At 41.2% G+C, this 17,963-nt stretch overlaps 1 protein-coding gene across 1 annotated transcript; it reads right to left on the bottom strand.

The window, feature by feature from the left end:
* Window positions 1-962: 962 nt before the first annotated feature.
* Window positions 963-14,998, bottom strand: LOC143588217 (uncharacterized). Its single transcript, XM_077069281.1, has 4 exons — window positions 14,990-14,998; window positions 14,812-14,921; window positions 14,645-14,669; window positions 963-1,379 (listed from the first exon to the last, which is right to left on the bottom strand). Exons 1-4 carry the CDS (start codon window positions 14,996-14,998, stop codon window positions 963-965), a joined length of 561 nt encoding a protein of 186 aa, XP_076925396.1.
* Between the last annotated feature and the right edge of the window lie 2,965 nt (window positions 14,999-17,963).

Below are 17,963 nucleotides of genomic sequence, written 5' to 3'. Positions count from 1 at the left end.
TATTCAGTTGACTACGGTTTTTTAAAGTAAATGTGATATATTTACCATACTGATACAGTGATGCATCTAATAATGACGTTGTTTAGTAACATGTAAGTTTTAAATGATAAATCCCCTTTTTTTACATGTTAAATCTTAAAAGCTAAAGCAACATAATAATAATAATAATAATAATAATAATAATAATAATAATAATAATAATAATAATAAAAGCCTTTTAATTAACCAATCGGATCCTTGCCTTTTATTTTTAATGTGAAGGAGATTTGAATAAGCTCAAATTCAATCAAGACTCAATAGTAAACATACGCCAGCTGCTTCTGTTTGACCAATGTTAAATATATATGATGTAATATTATGTTTTGTTATTGTAAAAGATTAATAATTATTGATCGAAGTATTAACATACTTATGAGTGGATGCCTTATCCATTTTGGGCTTAAGATAGCTCTCCTTTAGTTTATGTGATCAGATTATACTTATTTAAAATAATGCGTTTTTAGTTGTTTAGTATTTGTATGTGAGAGGGTCTTATTATTTTGGATAGTCTAATAAAACATTATATGGTAAAAAGTAACATATACCTGGTGATTTTAATAGCTTTCTTTGCCTGTGGAGGATGTCGTCAGACATGAGTTTCCAAGTATTGTTCCATACGTGTTCGGGCCTAGAGAGGCTGTTGGTAGACAACATTGTAGCAAACAATGAACGTAGGTGAGCACCTGTTCCGGCAACGCTTGCCTCTTCAATTCCCTAGATGTATTCAGTGTCATCGTCTAATAATCCAAGGGAATAACATGCATCTCTGATACTAGGGTATATATGACCGTTAACGGTACGTATATCTTCAAATGTTTTTGGTCCTTTCACCCTGTTTAAAAGGACTCGTAAAAAGTACGCTTCTCCAAGAGCCGGAGATATTGCGTGGATTCTACCAATGGAAAATATTTTTTTCTTCGTTGTCAGCCACGCGGTTTGACGTTCCAAACGAATTTCGTTGGGAATTCTGAATAAGTTAGTTTGTGTGCTTCCTTATTAACGCTGTTGCATTTCATCCACAATTCGAACATTGAAGATGCAACACTGTCTGTTTTTTCCAGCACGTTATCAATATCATCCTCGGTACCGTAAATCACCTGCTGTTTACCAGGAAGGTGGAAAGGCAGTCTCATAACCGCAGGCATTCTGTAATGAACATCGAATCCGAAAATACGCCACGACGCCTCACATGCCGACAGATATCGACAGTCATAGAACTCTTTAATCTCGTCAACATTACGATCCGTGTTCTTTTCACCATCTCCACTATTAGAGAAGTACACGGTCGCGCGATCAGGGCCTTTGTTTATGTATTTAAAGAGGTACTTGATAGCCGACCCCTGATTGCACCACTCGACGTTTATATGAGCCTGGTATCGTTTCAAGAGTTTTTGTTGTATGGCACGACGCTTCGGTTATCAAGATTGACGTCTGATTTTTCAACAAATACGCCTGAATCGCGCCTTCTGTATAAAGGAAAGCCATCTGTATCTATTGAGGTTTCGTCTTAAAACTTCTTTGGGAAGTTTTTCGAACACTTGTTGTCTATAACGCATGAGCATGGCTTGTTATAGTGTGCGCAAGGTCCATGCATCATCAACTCAGCCACAAGGTTGTATAATTCAGGATCTTCGTTTTTATCAGGAATCTCGGCACTGATGTACGGATCGACATGCTCTACGTTTGGGAGTTTGTCTTCTTTTTGCATAAATAGACAAATATGGGCGTCAGGCAAACCACGCTTTTGAAACTCCACTGTGTAAACAGCTGTAGAAATTCAAATAAGAGTTAAAATATATATTTGAATGTAAATTCTGTTTATTTTTTGAAGAAACACTAACCGGACCCCGGGCAGATTACGAGTAACCTGGGGGTTAGATAGATGTTTCCCACGAGGGGTTAGACCCGGTAAAGATGGTTCTTCTGATAACCTGCAAAACAGACACCGTGAGCTTGTCACTGAGAAGGGGGGGGGGGGGGTTCCTCCTTGTGACCACCCTCCGGCGTGAGAATCAGACTAGATTGCTCTTTAAATATAAATGTATATTAAGAGATTGCTAGAGCAGATATCAGGTATAATATGATAAGATATGTTGGTAATGTGTTAAGATAAGATGATCATACCATTTGTGGTATTTATAGCCGAATGTAGGTTTCCAAGGAGGTGTGGCCGGCTGCAATAGTGTTCCTGTTCCACCAACAGTGGCCTACGCACGTGCCCTGCTGGTAGTTGGTGGGTAGGCAGCGGCTGATAGTGACCAGGCATGCTGTGTACTATTCCTTTTCCACCAACTGCCGGCTATGCACGTGGTATGACAGGAGTTGGTGAGTAGGCAGCGGCTAATAGTGACATACAGTACAGGAGCATGCTGCTCGCTATACTGTTGTCAATAAGCTGTCGTATCTTTAGTCAGATCTTTTGCCCATACCTCGTCAGGTACAGTACAGAAGATCTTCCCGTATCGTACGGACTGGCTTATTTGGGCGGGAGTATTCCCCCTCCCGCCCTTGTGCGGGATTGTTCCCGGCTTTGCTCATTCCTTCAGGTGACACTGAGTGATTGAGAGCTAAGTGCCTTGTGCGTGTAGCCTTGCTGCGCGGGTGGCCTTCCCTGATGGCTTGTATCCGCAGCTGCGGGAACAGGCAGAATCCTTCACCATTGGGAGGCATTTCCTGCGGGAACAGCTTGCGTACTGCGCGTAAGGACGTCACGTCTCTGAGCATGGTTGGTCCTGCGGATCCAGTTGGTTTCTGCGCAGACGTCCCTCTTCAAGGTGAGTCTTGCGGGTCCAACTGGGCTCTGCTGGGACCTACCTCTTCAAGTCCCCCCAGTCCAATGTTCTTCTCATGAGTGTTTAATAAAGTGAGGTGAACTTTTGGACTTAAGCAAAGGGTTTTGAAAGGGTTTTTTAAGGTTTTCCATGGGGATTCTTCCCGCGGAAGTCCTTGTCACTTGCAGAAATTCCCGAGTTTCCTGCTTGATCTTTGGGTATGATGCGGGTAGGTCTGTAACCTCCTCGCAAGTCAGGAGCGTTGAGTCCCACTTGTGTGGATTCTCCATGAGGTTTTGGTAGTTTTGAACATAGTGATCAATTATGTTAAAACCACCAATTCCATCCTGGAGCTTCAAACAATGTAGTTCTCGACGTTCCCGCTATGCGGGGATGTTATTTCCGTTTCCGCAAGCATTGCCCAGAAGATCCTTCTTGGTTTCAATTCCCTGCGGAGCGCTAGGTATGTGAAGGGTTTTGCCTTAACACTGTACCCGCGCTCGTCTTACGGTTACTTTACTTCCAAGGTATTCCTGGCGTCAATTCCCTGCGGGTGCTAGGTATGTGAAGGGTTTTGCCTTAACACTGTACCCGCACCCGTCTTATGGTTACTTGGTTGCCTAGGTATTCTTGGCTTCAATTCCCTGCGGGTGCTAGGTATGTGAAGGGTTTTGCCTTAACACTGTACCCGCATCCGTCTTACGGTTACTTGGTTGCCAAGGTATTCTTGGCTTCAATTCCCTGCGGGTGCTAGGTATGTGAAGGGTTTTGCCTTAACACTGTACCCGCATCCGTCTTACGGTTACTTGGTTGCCAAGGTAAGGGGTATTTTCCCGCTTACTTTTGAATCTTTTTGAATTTTTTGAAATTCGAAGAGTTGGTGAAAGGATTAGAACAGTCCAAACCTCTGAAACGTCGTGCGACGGTTTCTTCTAACTGTGTCAGGACGTGCAGGAAGTTATGGTGACGTGACAGTACATGGTCATTCCAGACGCTTTTTCAGGCGCGTGGGCACGATTTTTCGGGCGCGTGGCCGCGAAATTAATGGTACGCGTCCTTTCAACAGCTGTTGCCAGCTTGCTTTTTGCCACGTGTCATAGTTTCATTGCACCTTCGATTTCTCTCTCTTCCGCATTAAATTCATCGCATTAATTGCGATTAGTATATAAAGGGGGAGAGGGTTCTTTGTAATCCACACTTTCACTCTTCTCTTCATCTTCAGAACGATTTCCGGCGAATACTCATCTTTCAGTCGAGCATTCTCTTGAAATCGTTTTCTTCTCTTTTGCAAGATGTCGTATCGTGATTTCGAAGCTACAGCCGATGACAAGAGTACTGCTGGCGAGTGCCAGTGTGCTCTGCCTGTCGATCTGTATCAGTACGTCGTCAGGAAGTTCATGCTCGAGTCTCTCGAGCCTGAGTTTCCTGAACCCCACCAGACGGTGTATGATGCCCCCAGAGGCAAGATCGGGGTTTATGCTGCATTCTTTGTCTATGGGAATCTTAGGTTCCCATTGACAAAGTTTGTTTACCGTGTCCTTGAGAGGCACGGTGTGCACCTGACCGAGGTGCATCCGATGGCGATTGCCAAGATTCGCCACTTCGAGTGGGTCTGCCGGATTCTGGGCATTGAGCCCTATGTTGACCGCCTGATGACCTTCTACTCTTGGAGGTGCATCCAGGGGTGGTATACGTTGATAACCCGGATAAAGGGTTTGAAGATTTGCGCAACCGAGCGCAGTCTTCGCTCGTGGAAGCGGGAGTTCTTCTACATCTCCGCTCGTGCCATCCCCCTTGCCATGAAATTCAAGAATGGGCAAGCACTTCCCAGCCTTCACGCCTCCAACTACCAGGAGGCGGAATGGTTTGCGAAGATATCCCGAGTCCAATCTCCGGTTTACCGGTTTGCGGAGTCCGGGATGGTGATGTTGGGGATGAGCCGGGTGTGGAAGGCTGCGGATGTGCAAAAGATCCCAATCGTCCTCGAATACGGTTCGAACTCTGTTCCTTACGGTATGCTTTGTTTCTTTTTGTTGATTTAGAATCTCTTCTAACTTTTTTCCTGTTTATTTCAGAGGGGAACGACTTGCAGTCGCTCATGTACCCGCGGGAGGCTGATGGTCCCGCTCGGATGGGTACTCGCGCTCTAGACGAGAACGAGTTGCCCATCCTAGAACAAAGCGGATCGGTTCGTGGAGGTCTATCCGCTAGGCCACGAGATCCTTAGCGCCAGGCGGCCAGGTAAGGCGCTATTCGACCCTCGACCCCTCAATGTTGAAACCTCTGCTGGAATTCCTCTAATCGTATGTTCTGATGAGGAATCCGCAGATGGTCCTCCGTTGGTGCGGAAGAAGAAGGCTGCCGGCGGGAAGGGGAAGGAGAAGGTGGCCTCCACTGCCGATCCGACGCCTCGGTCTGACTCGGAGACCGAGAGCGAAGAGGTGGCGGGGAATCCCGGTGGTGATAAGACCGCTGCTCCGGAGGCTGCGACGATTGTCACCTCCGGAGAGCCAAGAATGACATCGGTGACCGGCGTGAAGAGGCCGGCTCCATCGGGTTCATCCCCGCCCGTCCGCACTTTCAGGCTCAAGAAAACCCGTAAGTACAACTTCCTTTAGCTTTTATCTTCATAGCTTAATATCATTTAACACTTTTCTTTGTGCAGGCGTGGATGTTGACGCATTCCATGGTGGAGCGCAGAGGAGTACCTCTCCGCCAATGACGGTAGGCTTGGTCAGCCTACCTGAGGCGACGACCCAGGCGCCTACGCCTGCTTCCGCTGGTTCAGTTGCTCACTCTTTTGAGCCGACTGTTCCAGCTGTGATGACGTCACCGCCGGCTGTGAGTGCTATTTTTACCGCATCTTTCACCGAGCCGGCGGTTACTTTTGCTGCAGATTCCGCGGCGGCGACCGCGCGGCTTCTACCATGCCTCCGTCATCGGCAACGACGGCCGATCCGTCAGGTATGCATGGGGCTTTTCGCCAACCTCTGCCTCCTTCCCATCTGCCTGACCTCTTGGATGGATTTCCCTTGGGTTCAGGTGACGGGTTTGGCGGCTATCGGCCTGTAATTGACCCTACAGGTGCGTAGGGTTCTTTTGGCCCATTTTATATATATATTTTTTTATCATCTTTTCCTAACTGCTTTATGTTATTTGCAGTGTCGGATTCCAATGAAGTGTATGTTCCACGATGGAACATTCGACGAGGAACAACCCTTCGCACCCCTGTGGAGTGCGTGGAATGGGCTCGTCACGCCGCTCCCAGTGGTGCGTTGGGGGAAGCCATGGCTAGCTACCAGGAGGGTAGGCTAACCAATGAACTTCGGGTTCTCCTGGCCCGGATGCAGCCGCGCGTCGAGCTGCTTTGTCGTGAAAACGACAAGTTAAAAGCAGCTCGTCTTCAAGAAGTAGCTCGGGCGCGGGCTGTCCGGGAGGAGAACGTAAAGCTTACCGCAGCTGCTGCGGAAAAGGAGAAGGCCTTCAAGGCCCTCGAGGTTGAAGTTCAGGCCCGGCTCGAGGCCCGTTCCAAGGCTGCCCAAGCTGTTAATGAACAGCTTCGGCTGGCTAAGGAAACTGCAAGGAACGCAACCGAGAGGGCCACCAAGGCTGAAGCTGTTGCTGAGCCTCTACGCGTGGAGAATGAAGAGCTTAAAGCCAAATTAGAGGCTCTCCAGCAGGCTCATGATGCCTTGGCGATGGAAGACGTCAAAAAGCTCCAGGAGATCTTGGACCAGAGGGGGGTGCTTGACCATACTGAGCGGAAGCTAAAGGGCGTCGAAGAGGCTGCGGCTAAAGAAGTGTTGCTTGCCAACCTCAACAAGAGTGAAGCCGAACGCGCCCGTAACGAAGCTCAAGCTGCCCTCCAAGAAGCTCTGGTTGCCAAGGAATGGCTTCTTCGAGAAGCGTTGTCTCATGTATTCTTTTCATGTCTTTACGCTTTTCTTTGTAAATAGAAAAGGTTCTGATACTTGTATATTTTCTTGTAGGTTGTGCATCGAGTCTTTGCTGAGACGTCTTATGATGATGCTATGAGCGCAGCCCTCAACGCTTCTAACGAGGATGGGGAAAAGGCCGGCTTCCTGCTTGGTCTAGGGTTCGTTGAGAAAGGCATCCCGCCTTCCAACTTCCCTTTGTACAATGTTGATACTGAAGCTGTTTACGACCAAGCATGAACCAGTATGCCGCCTTCCCGCATCCGGTGGTGGAGAAGGTGAACCAAGTTGCTGCTGCTGATGATGGGCTAGCTATCCTTAAAGCTTTCCTTGAACTACCACGATCTACTGATGGTGCTGGTCCAAGTGGAAGTGGCCCTGAAGCCTGATCCTGAAGATCCCTTCCCACTGCTAGGATAGATTTATCTTGTATAGATTTATTTTCTTGTAGGCGGGTAGTTACCCGGCCATTCTTGTAATGAATCATTGTGAAATATAAATCTTTGTGCGGGTAAGACCGCTACTTTCTCTGGATTCCTTGCTTTATAAACGTTATATGACTTGCATACTTTAGTTTAAATTAGCAATTTTCCAAGTGTAGAATAAGTTAACCTTTGAACGTGGTAGATAATAGGTTGAAGTTTTGCTTCCTCTTTCGTGATTGTGCGGGTAGGACCGTCACTTGCACTTAGTAGGATGGCTAAACTTTACCTACGTCTGACCTGCGTGTAGGTTTTCCTCATCTTTTCTGAGGATAAGTTAACCTTTGAACGTGGTAGATAATAGGTGTGAAGTTTTGCTTCCTCTTTCGTGATTGTGCGGGTAGGACCGTCACTTGCACTTAGTAGGATGGCTAAACTTTACCTATATCTGACCTGCGTGTAGGTTTTCCTCATCCTTTTTGAGGATAAGTTAACCTTTGAACGTGGTAGATAATAGGTGTGAAGTTTTGCTTCCTCTTTCGTGATTGTGCGGGTAGGACCGTCACTTGCACTTAGTAGGATGGCTAAACTTTACCTATATCTGACCTGCGTGTAGGTTTTCCTCATCCTTTTTGAGGATAAGTTAACCTTTGAACGTGGTAGATAATAGGTGTGAAGTTTTGCTTCCTCTTTCGTGATTGTGCGGGTAGGACCGTCACTTGCACTTAGTAGGATGGCTAAACTTTACCCATATCTGACCTGCGTGTAGGTTTTCCTCATCCTTTTTTGAAATTTCTAAGTGTTTAGGATAAGTTAACCTTTGAACGTGGTAGATAATAGGTTGAAGTTTCGCTTCCTCTTTCGTGATTGTGCGGGTAGGACCGTCACTTGCACTTAGTAGGATGGCTAAACTTTACCCATATCTGACCTGCGTGTAGGTTTTCCTCATCCTTTTGTTAGAAATTCTGTTTTGAGTAACCGTTCGACGCGCGGTTGTTAATAGGTTAGTGTTCAGTTTCCTCTCATGATTCATGCGGATAGACCGGCACTTTCATTTAGTGGGACTGAACTTTTCCCCTTCAACTGACCTGCGTGAAGGTTTGCCGTTTTTTGGGTTTATGCGGGTTTTGCCGCCTTCCCCACGCAACGACTTTCCACGTATTCATGCGGTGAAAACCGCCATATCCGTGTTGAATAAATTAACCGTTCGACGCGCGGTTGTTAATAGGTTAGTGTTCAGTTTCCTCTCATGATTCATGCGGATAGACCGGCACTTTCATTTAGTAGGATGACTAAACTTTTCCCCTTTAACTGACCTGCGTGAAGGTCTGCCGTTTTTTGGGTTTATGCGGGTTTTGCCGCCTTCCCCATGCAACGACTTTCACACATGTATGCGGTGAAAACCGGCATCAGTGTTGATAGTTAAAAGTATAAATGTAAAATCATCAGCGTCGATGTTCTAAGGAGAATCATTTCCATTAGAAGTGGCTCTTGGCCTTTTCTTTACAAATTTGGAATTGATTTACATGCAAACTGTGTAATTGAGCTCCCTTCCATGTTGTTGGGATGGGAGTGCCATCGAGCCGATACGCACCTGGTTCGGGATCTCGTTCTTTACGCAGCATGTAGTCTCCACATTGAAGCTGGAATTTTTATTCGTGTTTTCCCCAGCTGGGGTTCTACACGCATCAGCCTGCTCAGCGTTCATTGCGCCACGAGGTGCGCGAGCGTCCCATCTCTGACAAATGCTTCGACCATGTCCTTTACGTCTATGCATTCTTCGGTGTTGTGGCCTTTTGTCCTGTGAAAGTCACAGTATTTGCTCCGATCAGCATTGTGACGATGTCGGATTATTTAAGGCTTTGGCCATGGGAGCTCCTCAGTAGCGAATATCTCGGTGACGCTTTTGGTGAGCGGCGTCCATCTGGAGTTCTTGTTTGACTGTACGTTATCCCTTCCGCCTAACCGATGCTGCAAGCCGGATGAGGTGTCAAAGTTTACCCTTGACTGCCAAATGCCTAGCTTTCGCTTTTTGTTTAATCGGGCGGTAAGGACGTTGTCTTCTCTTGTTTTCTGGGTGTAGAGGTTTGTGCTCTGTGGGAGATCTCTACCCAGTTGCTTCTCCGTTTCCGCAAAGCGTTTAGCTGCTGTCATGATGGCATCCCATGTGGATGGCATGCCATCTTTACCCGTTAAGGTGCGGATGAGCTCTGGGTCGTTCGCGCCCTGAATAAAAGCAGCGCGAACAAGATCTTCGCTAATGTTACCCAGACTTAGCTTCTTCGAATTGAAGCGAGTGATTAAGTCTAGCAAAGATTCATCTTCCTCTCGAATGCATTTGAGGATTGTCCATTGCTCCTCGGTATACTTTCTTTGCTGGCTGAAGTGTTGGCTAAACTTCTGTTGGAAGTCTGCCCAGTCGTAGATGTGGTTGACCGGTAGACGATCGAACCACGCTCTAGCAGCCCCGACAAGCGTCATTTGGAACATGTAACACCACGTAGGTTCCGTCCAACTACTGACGGTTGCCCCCGCTATGAATCTGTTCAAATGATCATCTGGGTCGGATATACCATCATATGTGCCTATGCTGGACATTTGTTTGGCACTTTTTGGGGCAATTGCTTCTGCAATGTCCCTTGCAAATTTGGACGTTCCCGCATTTGCAACGTTTGGTCTGAATGTTTTGGAGAAGTCACGTGGACTTCCACCTGTGTTTTTTGGTTTGAAGGCTTCTCCAAAATGCCTTCTCGGTTGGGAGTCCGTTTCCATACGCTTCCCTTTTGCCCTATGGCGAGGGTTCGCGTCGGAGTCGGATTCCTCCGAGTCATCGTCCAAGTATTCTTCGAATTCGTCATCCTGTTGGACGGAACGCAACTCAGCTTGGAATTCCTTTTGACGTGCCTCCGCCCATGCCTTAACTTCATCGAGTGTTTGGCGGGGGAGTCTTGTTCGTTTCTCTAACTGGGTATCGGTGAATCCCAGTGAGCGATTATTTACTGCACTTGCCCCAGCTTGGGTAACTGGGGTAGTGTTCGTAAAATTTACTTCACTTGCCCCGGCTTGGGTAACCGGGGTAGTGTTTGTAAAGACTGTGTAGCCGGTATTCCCCCCAGTAGCTGGGGTTGTGGTTACCGGAGTTTCTTTAACCATCTTTCCAGAAGTTTGAAAAAACTGGAGAAAAATGAAGTTCTAGCTTTATGCACGGATGGCGCCGATGAAGAAACACTAACCGGACCCCGGGCAGATTACGAGTAACCTGGGGGTTAGATAGATGTTTCCCACGAGGGGTTAGACCCGGTAAAGATGGTTCTTCTGATAACCTGCAAAACAGACACCGTGAGCTTGTCACTGAGAAGGGGGGGGGGTTCCTCCTTGTGACCACCCTCCGGCGTGAGAATCATACTAGATTGCTCTTTAAATATAAATGTATATTAAGAGATTGCTAGAGCAGATATCAGGTATAATATGATAAGATATGTTGGTAATGTGTTAAGATAAGATGATCATACCATTTGTGGTATTTATAGCCGAAGGTAGGTTTCCAAGGAGGTGTGGCCGGCTGCAATAGTGTTCCTGTTCCACCAACAGTGGCCTACGCACGTGCCCTGCTGGTAGTTGGTGGGTAGGCAGCGGCTGATACTGACCAGGCCTGCTGTGTACTATTCCTTTTCCACCAACTGCCGGCTATGCACGTGGTATGACAGGAGTTGGTGAGTAGGCAACGGCTAATAGTGACATACAGTACAGGAGCATGCTGCTCGCCATACTGTTGTCAATAAGCTGTCGTATCTTTAGTCAGATCTTTTGCCCATACCTCGTCAGGTACAGTACAGAAGATCTTCCCGTATCGTACGGACTGGCTTATTTGGGCGGGAGTATTCCCCCTCCCGCCCTTGTGCGGGATTGTTCCCGGCTTTGCTCATTCCTTCAGGTGACACTGAGTGATTGAGAGCTAAGTGCCTTGTGCGTGTAGCCTTGCTGCGCGGGTGGCCTTCCCTGATGGCTTGTATCCGCAGCTGCGGGAACAGGCAGAGTCCTTCACCATTGGGAGGCATTTCCTGCGGGAACAGCTTGCGTACTGCGCGTAAGGACGTCACGTCTCTGAGCATGGTTGGTCCTGCGGATCCAGTTGGTTTCTGCGCAGACGTCCCTCTTCAAGGTGAGTCTTGCGGGTCCAACTGGGCTCTGCTGGGACTTACCTCTTCATTTTATACTCAATATCGTTGTTGTGTTGATATTATCAACCTTTAGTTACACGTTAAGATATGATTCTAGCTTTCAACGTTTGTAGTTTTTATATTCCTTGGAACAAAAAGTAACTACCAACCTAAGCTTTAGTCAAGAAAGGCAGAACAAAAGAACAAAAGAAGAAGAAGCATGACTAAAAAGACAGTTTTCACTAATACTATATATATATATATATATATATATATATATATTACATGTATATACGCACACGAGGGGCAGGGTCAAAATCAAAGGGCAACAATAACATCTCATGAAATTAAAAATTAATCTCACCAAATATTTGATATAAAAATCCTAAAAAGTAAGGTTATATTAAAAATTAATATCTGATTTATTTAAAAAAAGATATATATTATTTATAATTAAAAAACCAATTTTATAGTAAAAAATAAATGGGTCTTGAGTCTTATCAAACCCATATAGCTTTTAAATCAGGTTATAACATCTCATTTATTTGTGAAACAATTTATCAACCATAAGTATATTTTTAACTTTCATACAATAAAAAAAATAAAAATTCAAAAAATAAATAAATATTAGAAACAAATAATATTAAACAGCCCCCGTAATATGGGGGATAAAAGTTGTTTAGTATTTGTACCTGCTTGAAGTTTTTCAAGGATATCTCCATGCTTCAGGTCTTTCATCAAGGAGTCAAGTGTTATTTTAAACAGCCTGCACAATATGTCCGGTCTGTCATCTGCATTCAGATTTTTGTCTTGAATGAATCTTTGGACTTCAGGCCATTTAGGATTCCATGTTATTGTGATGAAGAAGTCTGGTATCCATACCATTTACAGAGGGTCAACCTATGTGTCGCGATGTGGTCGCTCCCCCTTTTTTGGAGTCACCAGATTTCCTTGATTTTTAAATGAAGGCTTCTCGTGCATTTTACCCAAATTCATGTGTATGGGTCTAATCAAAGCCATATATTCTTAAACGAGTTATAACATCTCATTAAATTAAAAACTAATCACACCAACTATTTGATATAAAAATCCTATAAAATAGGGATATACTAAAATTAATATATTATTTATTTAAAAAATGATATATTTATTTTTAATTAAAAAACCAATTTTATAGTAAAAAAAATAAACGGGTCTTGGGTCTCATCAAACCATATAGCTTTTAAACCGGGTTATAACATCTCATATATTTGTGAAACAATTTATCATCAAACCATAAGTATATTATTAACTTTCATACAATAAAAAAATAAAATTCAAAACATAAATAAATATTAGAAACAAATAATATAAACGAAACATTTAAAAGCTTTATGACTGTTTCTTACATTTACTCAAGCCACCATATTGTTTTATTTGTAAATGAAAACTTCAAATGCATTTGACCAGAATTCATGGTATGGATCTCACCATAATTTATGGGTCCAGTCAACCACATTATTGTTATGAGTACCGACTCACTTCTGTTGGTACCTATATTATTTTTATTTTTTAATATAATAATTAAATTACTATATCAATTACTAGTATATTATAATTTTTATATATATCATTATAACCACTATATTTAAAAAGAAAACAATATAACATCAACAGTATGCAAAAAACTACCAAGAAGGGTAAGATGATTCCAAAACTTAACATCAAGATTGATCCTATTAATCAAGAGACAATAGAGAACAACAGGTGATTATGTAAGTATAACAATAATATAACATACCGTATGTAGTTGGATTGAACTATTTGCCTGGAACTTGCAACTTGTATTGGTGGATGTTGAAGAAACAAAGGCGTCGATGGTGTGATATTTATAATGATTTACATATGAGTTGTATTATATCTATAATAGGTAAAGATATACCCTAGATTAAATAGGAATTTGAATTTAATTATTATTAAAAAAACATGAAACTAATTATCTATATAATTTTCAATAGTATTCTTTAAACACTATTCAGAAAAAAAAATCAATGAAAATAATCAACTAACGTATAAGATTTAACTTATAAGATTGAGTTAGAAGTTTAAAAGGTCACTTATATTAATAAAGCTAAGGTAGACCATTCATGAAACTGAACCAAGCAAATCCAGAGAGCTAAAAACTTAGTATATCGTAACCAATTTAAATATAGCAATGTCAGTCGTAAGTAATTAGGTCACTTAAAGAATCAAGAAAAAATATTTATTAATTCTTTATTATTATAAAAACATATTGATAACTAAATATAGTTTGCTCATTCTATTTCTATTTATATTTAATACATTCAACTAATCAATCAAAGAGTTATCTAAAAAACTCATGGCTTGACACGTACTCGAAGCTCACTTGAAAAAAGCCAACTCGAATGCTTGGTTTGTAAAAGAGTGGAGCCAATGGTGGTTTATAATGTTTTTTGAATTATTAAATGGAAACTTGAAATGTGTTTATTATATTATCTTTTAAAAACCAAGCCAAATTGAGCTGAGCCAGTTGGATTTCAGATCAGGTATGGCTAGGCTCGGCTCGTGAGTAACCCTAAATCAAACTACTTCATATTTAGATATTTTGTTATTGTTTGTGAATAGCTGATGCAGCGGTATAAACAAGAATGAAGATCGAATCACGTTGATTCGGAGAATACCCGTGATGAACTTCGAAACTCCCAAATCCTACCCAAAGGTTTAGGGAAAATGAAGAGAAAATTGATAATTATTAAAATTCAAGTCTATCCCTTCAGATTACATCAACATAATATAAATTGAGTTTCAAATACGAAATGGGCCTAAAATGGGCCATGGGCCAAACACAAACCCAAAAACAAAAACATAAAAACTGACAAAAAAACATAAAATGGCTCATAACTTTATTTAGGAGTCGTTTCTAGGCTTCGGACAAGGGCCAAACCGCCGTAGGCTGTTTGCCACAATGTGCTCCTCGTCTCAAGCTTCGATTTGACTGGTAATGGGCCTGAAACGGAGCCTCGTGGGCCAAGTTATGCCCGTTTTCGTGGGCCACATTTGGAGACACGATCATGGGCCTCCAAATATAACATGGCATGTTCATCAATACTTGGGCCTTCATCAATAGCATTGACCAGGTAATTTACAATATAAAATGAATGTTTTTTTGTAGAGCAAAACATTTCTGAATATACCGGGTTTGTGCACCTCTACTTACTGTGGTTCTCATAGCTCTCTTCTTCGTGTTTGTATGACTAAGACAATTAGGTGTTATATTTGACAATTTAGTGGCAATTGGTTAATTGTCAATTAATAACCTCAACCTCACAATCATCAACAACACTGAAAAACAACACATATAATTATAACATGCTTGTCAAATCAAAATATAGATATCTTGAATTAGAATAACAAATACATGTTATATATGTTGGTGTACAGTGATAATATAGAATATAAATATGATGAAACGCCAAATATTTACCTTATATTCCATTCATTATCAGCATGAACGATTTCTATAGTTGATAATTCTTCCTCCATCTTTTCTTTGAGAGTTGCATCCCTTGCGGGTTTAATAAGCATGTATTCTTTCTGCATAATTATTTAAAAAATTATTAAAGAAACCAACAACCTTAAACGAACCTAAATTTAAGTTACACCTTAGACATAGTGTTAATTTAAATAATTTCACAAGTGATCAGTTGGCATTTTATAACTAAGTAGAATCCATGTTGTTGACTAATATTCAATGTTGACTTTTGCAATGACTTTGATAATTTTGGCTGCGGATAAAAAAACATTCAAATCCATTGACATGTTCATGAGATAGATTCAAATGTTGACTAAATATTTTACAATTGAACATGAACACGTCTCGTTCATTTATATTCATAAACGTATGACATATCCGTAAATGATTGCTGACATGACGTACCAGTTGATGATTTTCAAACCCATTGACATGTTCATGAGACAAATTCAAATTTTTACGAAATATTTTGCTATTGAACATGAACACGTCTCGTTCATTTATATTCATGAATGTGTGACATATCCGTAAATGATTGCTGACACGACGTACCAGTTGATGATTTTCTCACCGGTGAAAGTTAGTTTTCTAGCAGTGTACGTAACAAATACATATTCTTAACACCAACGAACATGATAACGGATGATAAAAAAATCAACATACCGATGGGTTGCAGTGGCAGCAGGGGCGCGATCGACATCATCACAATTCTGAATATGACCAACTTTCCTGAGGACCGATGTAGTAAGGAACTTGTCTCTGGAAGCTAACGATACATCCAGGGAATCAACCTCGCGCATCCTGCTTCTATTGCTCTTGTAATGACGATTGCACGGGTAATTAGCATCCGCCTCTTTGGTGCTTCATTACTTAATCAAAGTTCCTGTCACTAACAATAATAAAAAGATATTCAGTGTAAAGAATTTCAGTAGGAATTAGATTAAAAAAATTGATGTTAAAGACACTAAAATGCAAAATTCACATCATGTAAACAAACTACACCAATTAGTAGCACCCAAATAAATCAAAATAGTGTAAATGATCCACTGTTTGATTAAAATATAATATTAACCAACATATTAACAATTAAGTTAACAAAACTGATTAAAAATTATATAATTAACTGTTTGACTCTTGAATAAGAGTAGAAAATAGAGAGTTCACCATTAAAAAATCGATCAATCTGGTGGCCATCGGATCTGTATCACAGTTTCTATTATCACCAAATTGAAGAGAGTAGTAGTTTTGGCCGGAATTACGATAATTCACATTTAAGGTTTTGATTCCAATTTAGGGTTTATATCATACAAGAAATCAAATATCAGACAGAAGACATCATTGAACTTGCCAAACAACACAACTATGAATTCGAAACAGTCTAAATATCAATTACGGTTTATGTACTATTAATCGAAATACCAATCCATTAACAGACGAACATACCTTGTATTTGGAAGGAGGCTTGCGAATCACAAATCAGAAGTTTGAATCGCCAGTGATGATGCAGGATAATGGTTTCGGATTCGAGGGAGATGATGGTGAAGAAGATATATCTGTATCTGAGTCTGCAGTAGCGATAATAGGGTGGATGAGATGAGAGGCAAAGGATTAAAGAGGTGTTCTGACCCATTTAAGTGTGTCTGGGTTCGGTAAGAATCATGATTCGCGAAATTTAAACCTTAAACGGGTAAAAACCGGGTTAAATCAATGAGATGTCACCATTTAAGAATGAAACAAATCTGGTGGCTCCAAAAAAAGGGGGAGCGACCACATAAGATTTTTTGATCTTCTTTTATATATATTATAGATTATATAAAGATTTATTTACTTATATTTTTAGTTAATACAATACATATTATACCGGTTTAGTTATGCATTATTAACATTTAAATTTATGTATTTAAGTATTCGAATTGTCATAATTATATCTAAGCTAATTATTTATTAACTCGTTTGTGTGTTAATTCTTTTAGTTTGAAGGTGTTTCTATAAATAATAAAAAGTAATGTTTCTTAAATGATAAACAATAATATTAATTTTTGCAATAATATTAATTTTTGCAATAATAATAACTGTAGAGTTCAATCGATCAATCAATAACATTCTAATAACAACATAACTCAAATCACATCGAAATCTTAACTCATTAAATCATGTATATTTTTTTATAATTAATTCATATTATCATATTTAACTAGGAATCCTTGTAGGTGTATCCCGAAGGGTTCATCTTTTACACATCATCATTTTTATTTCGTTCATCTGATCAGGTGAGTACCACATTCCCCTATTTTACTTCTTTTCCACGTTTTGGGGACATATGCGTCAATTATATTTTTTATATATACTTATACTCAAAACTGCAACTATTGTCTTATGTGTTAGCAACTTATACCTTACTTGTTTATGTGCTTACTTGCTTTATATGCTTCCGCAATCGAAGAGGTCCAGCATAATCTTATAATAGTATGATCATGCGCCAGTCGTTATAGACTTTTTACTTCTCGACATCTCAGTTATACTTTCTCATTTGGTTAATTTGTTATTCTCATATGACTTGTTGCAACTACTTATTTTTATATATACTATATGTACATTTAAACAGGTGTGTTGCTCACTCAACCTTGTGTTGACAAATCTACTTTATTTTCAACGCATATGCAAGTTATCGTATGATGTGATTATCAAGATTGTTTGAAGAAACTTAGGATGGATGTTAGTGAAGAAGATACTAGAATTGAATTTTGAATGTTTATTTTACTTGTTTACTTATGAGTTTGATGTACTTGACTATTTAATAAAATTTAATAGATATTGAAACTTAAATTATTGCTTGATAGTAACCTTTGAAAAGCTGTGAGCAATCAGTTACGCCCCGGCATTTCCGCCATAGGTTGGGGTGTGACATTGGCCATTTGTAGGGTCCATGGTAATCCTCAGTACTTCATAACATTCACTTGTAATGCAAAATGGCCTGAAATAACACGACACCTTGATAAAATTGGTTGCGCATAAGCGAAAGATAGGCCAGATATAATTGCAAGAGTCTTTCAACTTAAGGTGAAGTCATTCATAAAGTTTCTAAGATTAGACAAAACCTTGTT

This window comes from Bidens hawaiensis, unplaced genomic scaffold (genome assembly GCF_021521415.1).
Source record: "Bidens hawaiensis isolate Kalapana, Puna unplaced genomic scaffold, B.hawaiensis_p1.1 tig00036244_1, whole genome shotgun sequence".
Classification (NCBI taxonomy): domain Eukaryota; kingdom Viridiplantae; phylum Streptophyta; class Magnoliopsida; order Asterales; family Asteraceae; genus Bidens; species Bidens hawaiensis.
This window is presented reverse-complemented; position numbering and strand designations above follow the sequence as displayed.

Excerpts from the sequence above, each read along its gene's own strand:
- LOC143588217 (XM_077069281.1), bottom strand. Across the intron at positions 14,670-14,811 it reads GATAATGAATGGAATATAAG|TGTTGTTGATGATTGTGAGG; the intron begins GTAAATATTTGG and ends GTTGTTTTTCAG. Across the intron at positions 1,380-14,644 it reads TTGATGATTGTGAGGTTGAG|GGGTCGGCTATCAAGTACCT; the intron begins GTTATTAATTGA and ends TGGTGCAATCAG.